The 14,706-nt window shown below is 32.5% G+C and overlaps 1 protein-coding gene across 1 annotated transcript; it reads left to right on the top strand.

Moving 5' to 3' along the window:
* The first annotated feature begins 4,460 nt into the window (after positions 1-4,460).
* LOC110737799 (protein MALE DISCOVERER 2-like) lies at positions 4,461-12,378 on the top strand. Its single transcript, XM_021918147.1, has 13 exons — positions 4,461-4,864; positions 4,978-5,110; positions 5,641-5,712; positions 5,869-6,012; positions 6,098-6,238; positions 7,544-7,597; positions 7,706-7,773; positions 7,854-8,243; positions 8,323-8,513; positions 9,931-10,063; positions 10,157-10,314; positions 10,836-11,003; positions 11,821-12,378. The coding sequence occupies exons 1-13, from the start codon at positions 4,765-4,767 to the stop codon at positions 12,079-12,081; spliced, it is 2,013 nt and encodes a 670-aa protein (XP_021773839.1). The 5' UTR covers positions 4,461-4,764; the 3' UTR covers positions 12,082-12,378.
* The last annotated feature ends 2,328 nt before the right edge of the window (positions 12,379-14,706 follow it).

Raw genomic sequence — 14,706 nt, forward strand, 5'->3', positions numbered from 1 at the left:
ATGTGACTCCATGACTCACTTCGTATCATCATCCCCGAACCGCTTTTCGTGGTTCCGAAACATATGGAGTTAGTAATCTCATGGATTATGAATGGGGTGTAACCCTCACGGGTCAATCGTTGTTGCCTATCGTTGTCCCTTATTCGTGGTTACCTTAAATGATCCGTGAACGGTTTACAAGTTCCTTAAAAACTTGTTGGCGGCTCCCTACTTTCCTTGTCCTTAATCGTATAATGTCAATTCCCACTGCCAAGCATATTCACACATGCTTAGGTAGGCGCACTTCGAATGACCCTTATAATAACGTGGGAGTAAGAAATTCTCATTGATATTGCAAGGAGCATTCAAATCTTAAAGTCTCCTTCCTTCAATCTTTCATATTCCAAACTTTAACAAGTTTTTCTCACTTTCCCTCCCTAAAAAATGAGAGTTTCTCTCTCTAAAACCCTAACCTAAGCTAAAACTACAGAAAATTTCTCCCCCCTTTAAAATTAAGCTAAGGAGTCTATTTATATCACCCTTAAATTACATAGAAAGCTCCGTCAAAAAATCGCTGAAAAGCAGAGACGCGGCTTCTCCTAGTGACTAGAGAGGCCGCGCCACCTTAAAATAAGTGACGAGTAGAATGTTCAGCAGTGGAGAGGCGTGACCTCTCCAAAGGAAAGTTGCGCCCTCTCCAAAGGAAAGTCGCGCCCTCTCCAAAAGAGAGGCATGGCCGCGCCTAGCGCGTCAACAATTTAGCAGTATCTTCAAACTGTCATAACATCTTCATTACTTGTCGAAAAAAGGCATCTGACAACTTGTTGGAAAGCTCTTAAGCTGGACTTTAATCTCCAACTTGAATCACCTCTAAATGTTAAGTAGAAAAAAAGTATTGCCTGTTGAAGTTGACCTTTGCGTAAAAATCCTTCCTAAACTCTTCCAAATGCTCTTATTTCACTCCAAGACATTCTTTCATGTTTTTTTCGTAGCTCCATCAACCGGTTCTTGCCTATTTCCTTGTCCTTACGTCTTTAATGAATTCATAGACTTCATGGGTGCCAAAAGGTCCTAATTAAAATGCATCAAATACACAAATAAAACCCGTGAAGCATGGGGGACACAAAAATTGCATAAAATTTTAGTTATTAATGAACTATGATGCCGATTTATCACGAAAATAAGGTTCAAAACTACCCTAAAATCATACCAAATAACAAGTTATCACTGAGTCGGATCACGGTGCGCGGCTTTTTTTTTTTATATACAATATAAATCTTCATGTCGCTGACCATTAATAATGCCATCACAAGTAAATTAAGGCAACAACAAAAAGAAAAAAAAAAATCATAATTAAACTTTAATTCAAATTGAAAACATAACAAATAAAATTGTCAATGTTTGATTAATTATCCATTATCTTAATGTACTACTAAACTTAATAATTAAAGAGCTCTCAAAATTCAAATCAAAAAGTAGCGTTCATAAATACATTACTATATAACAAATAATTTATAATTGTAACAAAATTATTGGACAAGCAAAAGTAGTTTGTTTAATGGTTAACCACTTAAGCTGACAACACCCCCTCCCCCCCACCCCCCAAAAAGAAAACATTAAGAGAGGAAGAAAGAGAATTTTGTGTTTGTGGTTGGATACCAAATTACTTCAATGAAGAATTGTTGTCAACCATAACAAAAGGTTCAAAGAAATAACAAAGGCTTTGCAGTTGTTAATAACCATCGGCATTGACGTCGTGAGCAATGGTTTATATGGGCCTTAAAGATACCACTTTACTATGGATCACTGGAGAACTAATGAAAGTCAAAGAGAGTAAGGTTTGTATGTGTGATTTGTAGGAGAAAGGGGAGTGCGACAACCCTACTTGGTTGCTTACACGGATCAAGAAGAGATTAAAGAGTAGTGAGAGAGATAAGCGTATAGATAGAAAAAAAAAACACTAAGTGGCTTTTGAGTTTTGACTAAGTAGCAATAACCCACTATAAGGCTTTTAACCCAATTCAACAGGCAAAATGCCAAAAAGACGTCCAAAACTACAAGGAACATAAAAAAAAAATGAATTAGTAGTCAGGTACTCGATTTAGCTGCCATGTGGCCCATGACTTGCGTAGTTTAGCGGCCGGGTTAGGTATCCGACACGGAAAATTGAAAAAAATTCTCCAATACCTGTTGGGCATTTTGCAGGTTGTCAAACCGTCGGGCCGGATCATCATGCAGGTTAGTTTTTTTGAACAACTCTAGTTGGAAGCATACGATAGCCAATATAATGAACTTTAAAAGAACATTCCTACTAATATCTTAAACAATAATTATTGTGTGGGAAATTTTGCCAGAAACCTTATAAAATACCTTTTTTTTTTTTATTTTTGGAAACCACCGTATAATTTTTGTCAGATTATGACATTTAAACTTGTCTTCTAGCGTTGATATTCTCAAATGGAGGTCACTTGATCTCTCAAAACCACCCTTTTAATTTTTCCCCTTTTTACGCCTTTCTTCACTACACCACCATCGCCATCGTAAACTCACTCGACATCTCCAACCCATCATGTAAAATCCTTAAAAATCAACATTGGAATCATCACTTTGATAAAAAATAGTTACTTTAATTGAAAAATTTATAAAACCCTTATTCATATCTCTCATAAAATCATCGCCTTTTTAAAGAAAGCTCATAACAATAATAGTAACAAGAACTATAGATTTCCCGGTGGTTGTGCTAGCTGGTGGCACTATATATATAATTTTTTTCCATCATTTTAATATAGAAAAAAAGTCATTTTTTTATCATGTGTTTCTTTTTTTCTTTATGATCTTAATAAAATATTTTTTACAAATTTTCACTTATCTTATTAAAAAAAAAAAAAAAAAAAAAACAGCTAAGTAAAATTATCATTTTTTTTACATATATTTTTTCTATTTTTAATATAATAATTGCACCCCTAAGTATTAGGCTTTGAACGTATTATTAATCAATTTAATTTGACGAGTAAGAGAATTGATCATGATGTTTTATTTTTATAACTTGGTACATGAGACGTTATTGTATCTGCATAGAGTTGACGTTGAATTTTTTTATTTAGTATATATATAATATATATTTTTTACTAACTCTAATTCTATATATGTTATCATGTAGTAAAAAAATTCTGTAAATTGTATGTAGTTGGATTTTACATTAGTTTATTTGTTCAAATTAATAGAAATAAGTCATTTCCTACATACAAGTGCATACATAAAATATATACAAGTAAATCTTAAGGCCTCAATCTATTAGTTCGCCCTTGGGCCTCCAAAATCTCGAAAACTGCCATGGTGGAGAGAAAGGCGATAAAGGGGAAAATGGGGGAAATTAAAGGAGGGTGGTTTTAAGAGCACATGCCCCTTGCGTGACCAAGTCAACGCCAGAATACAAGATCAATGGTCAGAATATGAGATAAGGTGTGTTTTGCAGAATAAAAAATTAATAATAAGGTGTAAAAAAAAAAAAAGTGATTTATAAAGAGGTTTCTGGCAAATTTTCCTATTGTGTGAGCTATCGTTAGATTTTTTTTATACATGTCTATCATTAATTTGTCAAATTCTTTAAAATTAATATAACACTAAGCTACAACATATAAGATGATTTTTACATTATAAAAAATAACTCAATATTATGGGTCTAAGTTAGTTCCTAAATTGCAAAAGTGTATGATTTTGTAATGATAATTTTTTTTTTTTTAAAACTTTGTGACGCAAGCAAAAGGAATGTTTTTATCTTCTTAGGTATAATTTAATGCCATGAGTCCGTTAGTATTTTCCTCCCTTTTCTCTCAACCCAACATTTAGTGTTTTTTTTAACACGATCTCTCTCCTAAAAATCATATGTTTAGATGTTGCAAAATTTTCTCCAAGGCTTTGAAAATTTAGAATGTAGTATGTGGCTACCAATGTAGACAGTATATTTCTCTCTCCATCTCTCTTCTTTTCTCCCTCTCCAAAAACAATGGACCAAACATTAGATAAAAAAAATTAGGAGGGTAAAAAATTAGGAGGGTAAAACTTGAAAGAAACAATTTTATTCAGGTTACAATCATTTAACATTTAGTGATAGAGAAGAGAAGAAAGAAGTCTTATTTTCTTTTTGGTTGTGATATTTGAGCTAATAGTTAATAAGTATACTTTTGTTCATCTTCCAACAACACTTCCATTTCTCTTAAAATTTTCCAATGTTTTTTATTTTATTTTTTTTCTCTATTCTTTTTATATTGACCAGTATCTAAATTTAAAATTTAAATATACCTTTGTACTATTACATTCGATTCCATAAAGGAACATGATCCCATTTGTTTACATTGTAAATACTATACCTTATATCTACCTACTTCTAGATATATTTCGTTTATTTAACTTTGTAGTTTTAAGAAGGATTAATTAATTTCAAAGTTATTTTAATTTCAAATTCTTCTGCATTTCTAAAAACCATGTATGACTTTGAATTTATCCACTTTTCAATTTTTTGAGTCCCATACCTTTTTTTCTCAAGTAAGAAAAACAAATAGAAGATATAATTCAAAAACAAAAAGAAGAAATAATTATTGAAATAATCTAATAGGAGGCTCAAATATATCAAAGTTCCATTTGTTTGAAAATGGAAATTATGTGTATGCATCTTGAAGCTTGAATAGCAAAAAAAAAAAGAAATATGAATCATATTATTTTTGTTGGGATAAACGATGAGTACGATCAAGTTAACATCTTTTAAAGTTGGAAAAGTCTAAAAAAATGGTCAAGAGGTGGAACTCATATGAAATTCAACTATCTTGCATTATGGTATTAGCAATTCTTGCAAAGATTCAAAAGTCTGAATCCCTTAATGTTGAAGGTATTAATCTTCATTCACTCTTATTTAATGAAATAATTTTTTTAACCTTTGATTGATTGTGTCATTGGTTTTAAATGACATGCCTACAAATTCTAATTGCTCTGTTTTTGTAGGTTTAGCATTGCTCGAGTTTAGAGAAAGAATAGAAAATGATCCTCACCAAGCTTTTGCAAATTGGAATCCAAACCATTCTGAACCATGTGTGTGGCTGGGTGTCCAATGTCTAAATGGAAAAGTGAAAATGTTGTAAGTGTGTATGTGGTTTAACTTTTATGATTCTTTTTATGTTACATATTTTCTTAAAAGTTTTCCATGTTGTACTAAATATATTACTTTTTTTTTCTTTTTTTTTTTCTAATTCATAATACTCCTTTCGTTATTTTAAAAAGCTAGAGATGAAATTGCGCGAAGTTTTAGGACGGTTTAATAAAGTTAGATATTAGTGGGGTAGATAGGTAATAATAAATTGTACGAAAATATAGTATATTTATTAATTTATTAAAAAGTAAAGTGGTGTGAGGAGGAGTGGGGACTATTGGAAGAGTGAGAAATGATAAAGTACAGGGGATAAGAGACCATTAGTGGATAAAGATATATTATTAAAGTGTAAGGGATTCCCAAAAAAGGAATTATAGCTTTTAAAAAAAATGGACGAAAATATCAAGTGTAACTTTTTTAAAAAAGGATGAAAATATCAAGTGTAGCTTTAAAAAAAACGGATGGAGTATATTTTATCTGATATTAACTTGGCTTTTTTTTTTTCCTCTACTTTTAAGAGATCTTAGTGGGCTTTCATTACAAGGAACATTGGCACCAACATTAAAAAAGCTAAGATATATGCGATCCTTGTAAGTTATCTTCTTTAACATATACATGCACTTGTGTAGTTGCATGATTATTTAACTCTATATTTGTAGCCTACTACAATGGTCGGATATCACAACATAGTTGCTGCCTTACTTTTTGGAGTAGGCTCAATTCTCAACCTTTGTTGGCTTTAACAGAGTGATGAGCAACAACCGTTTGTCAGGTTCTATTCCTAGAGAGATTGGAGAACTTAAATTACTTGAAGTTTTGGATTTGAAGCATAATAATTTTAGTGGAAAGATTCCTCTAGAGATAGGTGGGATGTCATCGTTAAAATGCATGTGAGTTCTTACTGTTTTTGAAAAATGTTTCATGCAATCAAGGTATAAGGGTATCAAGTTGAGTTGAGCTTTCTTATTATTTTAGGTCCCTTTGTGGTAACGATTTGCTTAGAGATAACCCGCCTACAATTGGAGTACTTGATTATCTTCTTGAATCAGGTTGTAATCAACAAGTCAGTTCAAATGGTTCCAGATTTGAACATTACATTAAAAGGAATATACGTTGGTGAGATTCTTTTCATTAGTTTGTTATAAAAAAGTACAATTTTATTGATTAATCAATTGTGTACCAAATATATTAACGACCAATTAAAAAATACGAAAAATTGATTAGTTTAACATGCAATTAAACAAATATGAAAGTATGAAAGATTAAAGTAATTTAATCATTAATTTTTAAATGATAACATGACCTTAAGCATGGTAATATATAATCTCATAATTTTATTTTTTTTTGTAAGAAAAAAAAAAAAAAAATCATCCATCCCTACTAAGTTTTAAGGATCAAACTAAATCCTAATAATTATGGTATGGAAAAATTCCTAACTTATATGCTCCTACAAAAATCATCTAGGAATCACCTTGCAATTATTTGACACATAAATATTATTTGTTTGTTTTCGTGCAACTTACCGCCTTTGTAGTAATTTAAAGTAGCTTCTACACGCAGATTCAATTAAAATAAAATCTAAAATCTCATACCCACCTCATCCTATAAGATTACCAATACACGCCATTAATGAAATGTAGAAACCGTTCCAACAAATGAACCATACAACTTCAAACTATTATGAGATTTGGAATCATAGTTTTCTAGTATGAGATCTCTTTTTTCCATTCCATTCCAGTTTAACGTATCTAGAGTAACTTTTTAGTCCACTGCACATACCTCATATGAAACATAATCAATCTTAGATCCCTGTAAATTATTTGGTAGTAATAAAAGGATATACAAGAAGGAAAACCCTAAAATTAAAATGTCGTAGATAGATAACTGTGTCAATATGAGAGGTGTGTCAAACCACATTTATTCCTACCACTCCTACTATCATAAAAAAAAAATGTTCAAAAAATGATCTAACTTAATGAAATAATTTAATTGGTGGTATCTTCTCTTAAAAATGAAGAATATTTTGATGATATAATTGAAACATATAATCCATATTAGTTATTTACCTTAACCAAAACATGCATGATATCAATATGATGAACTTGTTTGCTACTTATATATTTTTTATGCTATAGTTCAAGAAATCATTTTCTTAAGAATAATCTTAGATTACATAGGGATTAACGTCTTTCATTGTCAGTTTTCATATTAATTTAATCTCAAAAAGTAGTATTATGTATTTATTGTGAAATAGGAACTTAATTCATTTTGGTAATAAATGCAAATGTCTACTTCGAATTTGTAATTTACATGAAAAGCTATCAATATAAAATCTCATGATAAGCATTAATATCAATATCTTGGTCGCATGTGTCTCGTCCTTCTTTTTTACTAAAAATTGATTCCAATTCTATTGGGCAGTAATTGGTGGCGCATTTTGAATCAATTAAGGACCTACTTTTACATTAGCTCTATGTAAGTATGATTACAATCACAAGATATAATTTATTTCAAAGAGATGACAAATTTGTGTTTATAAGAGTTATATTGGTACAATTTTCTTACGTTTTACTTTCTTTATAGGTTGGAGACTAAAAATAGAAAGTGTTGTTTCTATGATAAAGGAAACAATTGTTGCGGCAATGTATCAAGTTCGTAGAAGTTCAATGTAATTGATATTTTTTTATTTTATTTTTTATGCTATCATCTAATACTTTCTACATTTCATTAGGTGCAATTGAAGATAGTTATCGTCGTCATCTGGCTGAACAATCAAGTAATCTTGTTGTTGTACCAACAAAGGTTATCAAGGTCCAACAAAAGGAATCCCCTATTATTGTTTTAAGTACCGGAGCTTATCCTGTTCATTTAAAAAAAACTACAATATTAGCCCAATCTTCTTCTTCTTCTTCTTCTTCTTCTACTTCTAACACCTCACATGAGCATTTTAAACCAAACATATTTTTTCTTATGACTACTTTAATTATCTTAGTTGTAAGCGTAGTAGCAGCTCTTAGTTTTTGTTTTGCCTTAATAGCCATAAAACGCTATAGTAGTGCTAAGGTTGTACAAGCGCAAAATGCATCTTTACTTCATCGGTTGAGCAAGGTCTTTGTAACAGGTTAGAATGTTATTGCTAATTATATTTCTACTATTTTGTTCAGTGATCAAATATGAATCTAGTTAAATTTGGAGTACAGGAGTTCCGGCATTAAACTCATCTGAGTTACAAACAGCTTGTGAAGATTTCAGTAATATAATTGATACTTTCTCGGGATGCTTAATGTATAAGGGAATACTTTCAACTGGGGTAGAGATTGCTGTTTTGTCAACTTCAATTAGGTCATCACAGCAATGGTCCAATTTTGCAGAAAGGGAGTTTAAAAGAAAGGTCTTAAAATTTTCTTCTTATTATCTTTTTCTCATTATGTTAATTATTGTTGAGACTAGTTGACTTTCTTGGTCATTATAATGATTATTATCTAAATTATTATTTGACATTGTTATAGATATGTTATTGATTTTAATTAGAGCCTTTTTGTTTTAGGGTAATGCTATATGTAGTCCTAAGGGTTACATATAAGCATTAAATATGCTGTTGAAAATTGTATAAAATTAGGAATTCATGACAAAAACACGTGCAAATCAGTGTGATTAGTGTTTATATTTTTATAATTTCCTAAATTTATACGATTTTATAGTGTAAATTTAATGCTTATATGTAGCCCTAAGGGCTATGTATAACGTTTTCTTTTTTTTAATATGTTGATAAATGTAGAGGTGCATACAATATAATACTCTCTTTTTCTTTGATGACACTGCCCTTATTTATTGAATACAATTCACTTTCTTATCGTAAATGAAATGCTCATTATTTAGAATTAATTCTATCACTTCACTTTAGACCAACTAGCCACTAAATATAGCAAAATATTTCTTAATTCCAACTATATATAATAAATAAGACCTCATTATCCATTAATTATAGTTTATAATACCTTGTAATTATAATGAAGAAAATACTTAACTACCAACTACGATGTATTACACAATAAAATAAAACATCAATTACATTGCCTAAATATTTCTTCTACTCTGTCAATTAAATGGGAACAAAGGGAGTATTACACGGTTTTGATTAAGTGTAATTTAATGATAATTAATTTAGTAAAAGATTTGCATGTCCCAATCTAATTAATATGTTCACATTTGTAGTCAAGGAAATCCTTAAAACCAATAAGCTTGCATATTCTAAAAGTACTCTCTTGACATAAGATAGACATTCGATGTGACCAACCTATAACTTTTGCGCACGATGTATGAGTTTCTTAGTTTGACGATGACAATACAACACATACTCATCATTATGAGTTAGTAATTTGGGATGGTTGTATAAAATAACAGTACATGTTGTGGTTAAAAACTAAGGTTAGAATTGCCTCAAAGAAAAAAAAAATAATAAATAAAAAAATAAAAATTCAATATGATGTGTACATAACATGGGATGTCCTTGCAAGAATTATACAGTATCCAGTGTATGATTTTAAGACAAAATTATTATTCCTATTCACTTTTTTTTAGCTATTACCAAAAATATTTGTAGAATTGTTTTAGAAATTAATTTTTATAATAAATAATTTGAATCTTTGTTTTAGGTATAAGGTGACTACTAGAAAATTCCTTTTATTGCATGTAAGATTCATCATTTTGTTTTATGAAAAGCACACTAATAGTTTTATTTTAATTTCATTAATCAAAGTGCTTGTCTTGCTCTAATTTCCATACGATTTTATAATTTATGTCCGCAGATGGATACTTTTTCAAAGATAAACCATAAGAACTTTATAAACCTTCTTGGCCATTGTGAGGAAGATAACCCATTTGTGAGGATGATGGTATTTGAATATGCTCCAAATGGGAACCTTTATGAGCATTTACATGGTAATAGATTGTAAATGTAATTTTCATTGTTAAGTAAAGTCTTTGATAGTGATCTAATTTAATTCATTCTTTGCTCCTTTTATTCCTTCCTAGTTAAGGATATAGATCATCTAGATTGGACAACTAGAATGAGGATTATCATGGGAACTTGCTATTGTCTTGAGTACATGCATCATGAGCTTAATCCTCCCGTCGTCCATCCAAATCTCCAGTCAGATACGATCCTTCTAACGGACGATTATGCTGCAAAGGTTAGTAATTATTTACATGAATTTTATCATTTTTTTGAAAGATGGTTGGGTATATACTTCCTTAAGTCTAAAATAATTGGAACACTTCGATCTATTGTTAAGAAGTTTCTAAATTATTACAACATTGTTTCATTTAGCTAATTCATTCATCTAGTGTATAAGCCTGATTTTTTATTTTATTTTTAAAAAAAAAAATAAAAAAAAAATTGTAAATTAGGGGTAGTTTTTTTAATTTCAGCTAATAAATGGGGGTAGTACCATCATTTCATTTAATAAATGGAGTTAGTTTTGTCATCTAATCTTTTTTTTTTTTGTTAAAAATAACCACGAAAAGGTGTCTGCCTTATAAACTCAAATTTTAATTTCTCTTAAAGAAATTTGCACCCCTTTATGTTGAAATGTATTTGGTACAAAGGAAGTATCAATCGAACAAACCAAATTCGTGACACTTGCTCATATTATGCTATTATAAACCATATTCAATTGAATTAATAATCATATTTTTCAAAAATATTATTAAGGTCGCAGATGTTTCATTTTGGGCTGATATTGTATCCAAAGCAAAGATTTCAGATGATGAAGAATTAGAACCTTTACATTCAAATCCAGGTCCCACTTGCGAAGATAATGTATACAGTTTGGGGATATTGTTGCTTGAAATAATCTCAACCAAGTCACTTAATGCACAGGTTAAGTCTCTAATTAAGTGTCATCTTTTTACAGAAGTATCCATATTTTAACTATTGTGTTGTTTTTTTATTACTTTAATTATAACTAATAGCTCAAAAAAAAAAAAAAAAAAACAAAAAAAAACAAAAAAAACTACTAAAACTGTAACATCTTTAAATATTGTTGATGATTAATTAATAGTTAATAATGAATTTGTGTATAGGTGTGTCATGTTTAATTAGTTGTCTACGCTTATTAAACACTAAAAACGGGATTGAGGGTTGTGGCACTCTTTTTCCAATTTTGGATATTGTAAAACTTACATGAAATAAGGTTGTTTTGTTTACATTAGCACACTAAAAACGGGATTGAGGGTTGTGGCACTCTTCGTTTGTTGAGACTGTTAGAAAAAATAATTTCTTGGTTTTTCTGATTGCATCATTTGTGATTTCACGCTTGTCAATGTAAACCATTAATATATATAATTATACTTTAGTAAAATTATAAAATATTGATATTTAAAAAGTAATAGATTTCGAGACAAATCCAACTAAATCCCACATGACTATATATTTTCTTACGCATAAATCACAAAAGACTGTTAAAGATTGTATGATATATAATAATGTAAAAGTCCAAATTGTGCAATAAAAAAAAGAGGAATCATAATAATATTTGTGTGTATTGATCTATGATGCAACCAGGGTAAAGAAATAACATCGATAGAATGTTAAGAACATGATGATGTCTTTTTATTGCAATTTCTTTGAGCTACTTGTCATTTCAATGATGTTTTTTTTTAAAAAAAATTATTATCTATATTTTACATACTTTCAGGCTATAGAGTACTTGAAAGATAAGAAGAAATATTGCAATTTGGTTGATCCTAGTTTGAAGTCCTTTAAGAATAACGAGCTAGAAATCATTTGTGAGGTCATTCACGAGTGTCTAAATGAAGATCCAAGGCGAAGACCAACACTTAAAGATGTAACCTCCAAGCTACAAGCAGTAATTAAAATTACTCCTGAGGCTGCTAGTGCTAGACATTCACCCTTATGGTGGGCAGAGCTTGAAATTCTCTCTATAGAATCTGGTTAAGAGGCTCTGCACACTTTCTAGCATGTATATTAGAAGAATTTCAGAGGATTAAGGAGTACAGGGATGGTTAGTCCCTCCATCTCCCCCGGTGTGACCAGGGTTCGATCCTCACCCCACCCCTCCTAACACTCCCGTATCTTACCATATAAAAAAAAAATTAGAAGAATTTCGTCAAGTGGGTGTTGTATATTTGTGTTGATAAATAAATTTTATTTGATCAATATTTGTGTTTAATAGTATTTTAATCCTTATTACCCAGTAACTATCTCATTTATAGATGGCACATATTTCAATAACAATGGGGTAAGGATATCATTTACATTTACAAATATCCATTTTATTATTAGCCCCACGTGTAATACTCTTAATAAGGTGCGTCTTATTTTAAAAAGTTTATATGCTACTTAAGTTTACTTGGTTAAGAGTATTTGGGTGAATGACATTCTAGGTATTTTCTCAAGGTGTACATGAGATATCGATGAAAAAAAAATACGTCGAAAGTACTTGTGTTGGTATGTGAGGACAATTTTAAATGTCCTACGATAGTTTGTGAGAATAAGATTTGTTTAGGGTAAAAATACCCTCGACACGTGGCCTAACCAACGAGTGACATGTGGCACAATATATGGGCGACACGTGTCCCAATAGGATGCTGACACGTGTCAAAACATGGGAGCACCTGAATGAGAGAAAAGCATCCTTACATCAGGAGGCCCAACTCCCTAGAATAGCACTAAAACGACACCCCCAAAGGACACGTGTCCTCTCCTGATTGCGCCGCCAATCAGAGCACGCCGTTTTAGGTCATCAAATCCTAGATGACACACATTCCCACCTATATAAATATCCCAATCATTTATGATGGGAGGGGTGGATAAGGACATATCATTCAAGAGTATTAAATTGCTCCAACTCCTCTCTACTTTCTCTCTCTACATTACCTTGTTTTCCAGTCACTAACTTGATCGTCGGAAGCGAATATTCCATCAAACGGAATATTCGTTGTTTTACAAGAGTCCAATACCGTCCGGCTATATTCAAGACCTGTATCCCAAGGGATTCCAAAAATCCCCAAAACATTTGGCGCCGTCTATGAGGATACAATCTGAAATGGCTAAAGATGGTCAAACACCCGATCCTGGTCAGGACGGCTATGTAGAAAACATAATCGCCACAATCAACACAAGTGATCCTCTAACTGCTTCATTCCATGAGGCCAAGGACCCCCCAGTAACGGTCAGCTCCTTACAGGCCGCCTTGAACAAGCTCCGAAAAGAGCTTGAGGGTAAGATACCTTCTTCTTCTAGACATCCTTCCAGAATAATAGAAGAGGGCATCAGGAAAAACCCCAAAACAAGACGGCCAACACTGAAGATACACAGAATACCCCGTTCAGAAGACATCAGAGGTCCCCAAGGGTGCCTCGGATGAACTAGTCCAGGCTACTTGGTAAAACGCAGTTAGGTGGGGGAGACCAAGCAGCCTCTAAGGCAGCCAAATGAGCCGTCCCAACGCTGGAAGGTGCTAGAGACTATCTATGGCACAAGCAGCAAGAGCGAGCACAGTCCTACTACTCAGACACCGCCTCCACTCCCACCATGCCGAATGATTTCTCCAACCACAGCCTCTCTAAGCATACCAGCTCGGCCAGGACCAGCACGAGTCATGCTCATTGTACTCCAACTCCAGCTCCTTAAACTCAACCCCTTTAGTTTCAAATGCCCCATAGCTATGGTGCAATTCTGCCGCCCACTCCCCCTATATATGGGTAATACGGGCAATATGGCCAGCCGTACGACCAGGAAGCTTACGTACCTTGTTGGACCGGCCGCCCAACCTCAGCCTATTGATTGGCAAATGCGCTTGTTAAACCTTGGTGACAAGGCGCCTCCGTTTTCTCAAGAAATTATCAACTCTCTTCATCCAGCTAAAGTGAAGAGTGTCCTTGTGGGTGCCTGTGATGGTACGGGCAATCTAGAAGAGCATGTTACCTCGTAAAGAAATTTGATGTACTTGCAAAGTGTGGATGACCCCACCTGGTGTAAATGCTTCCCGGGCACTCTCAAGGGTGTGGCTCAAGACTGGTTCAACAGTTTGCCGGCCGGATGCATAAATTGATTTACAACTCTCAGCTTGTTGTTTGTTGGAAACTTCTCCTATAATATTCCACCCCAGAAGACTAGTCTTAACTTGGCGACCATCATCCAAGGAAAGAAAGAGGGGTTGCACTCGTATGTTATGAGGTTCAACCTCGCAGATTCAGAAACTGTCGGATGAAATGGCCTACTCAGAGTTTCTTTGGGGTCTAATGCATAATGGTTTCAAGTTTGATTTATTCAGAAAAGATATTCGGACATACGCAGGTGTTCTGCGGGAGGCCGAATCATATATTGAGGCAGTTGACTTATGTTCGCTGGCAAAGTCAGAAGAGCCGGCCAAGGACGCCGAGAAGAAACCACGTTCTTATCAAGACTCGGCCAGCAAAAAGAAAGAAGGAAACAACAAAAGAAAAGAAGTCTGAGTGGTTGATTTCCAACAGACCAAGTCGAAGAAAGCCAAGACGTACGAGCCATAGTACGAGTACAACAAGGATTGTTACTCAATTTTGATGGAAATCAAAGACAA

The sequence above is a fragment of the Chenopodium quinoa genome, unplaced genomic scaffold (genome assembly GCF_001683475.1).
Source record: "Chenopodium quinoa cultivar QQ74 unplaced genomic scaffold, ASM168347v1, whole genome shotgun sequence".
In the NCBI taxonomy this organism is placed as follows: domain Eukaryota; kingdom Viridiplantae; phylum Streptophyta; class Magnoliopsida; order Caryophyllales; family Amaranthaceae; genus Chenopodium; species Chenopodium quinoa.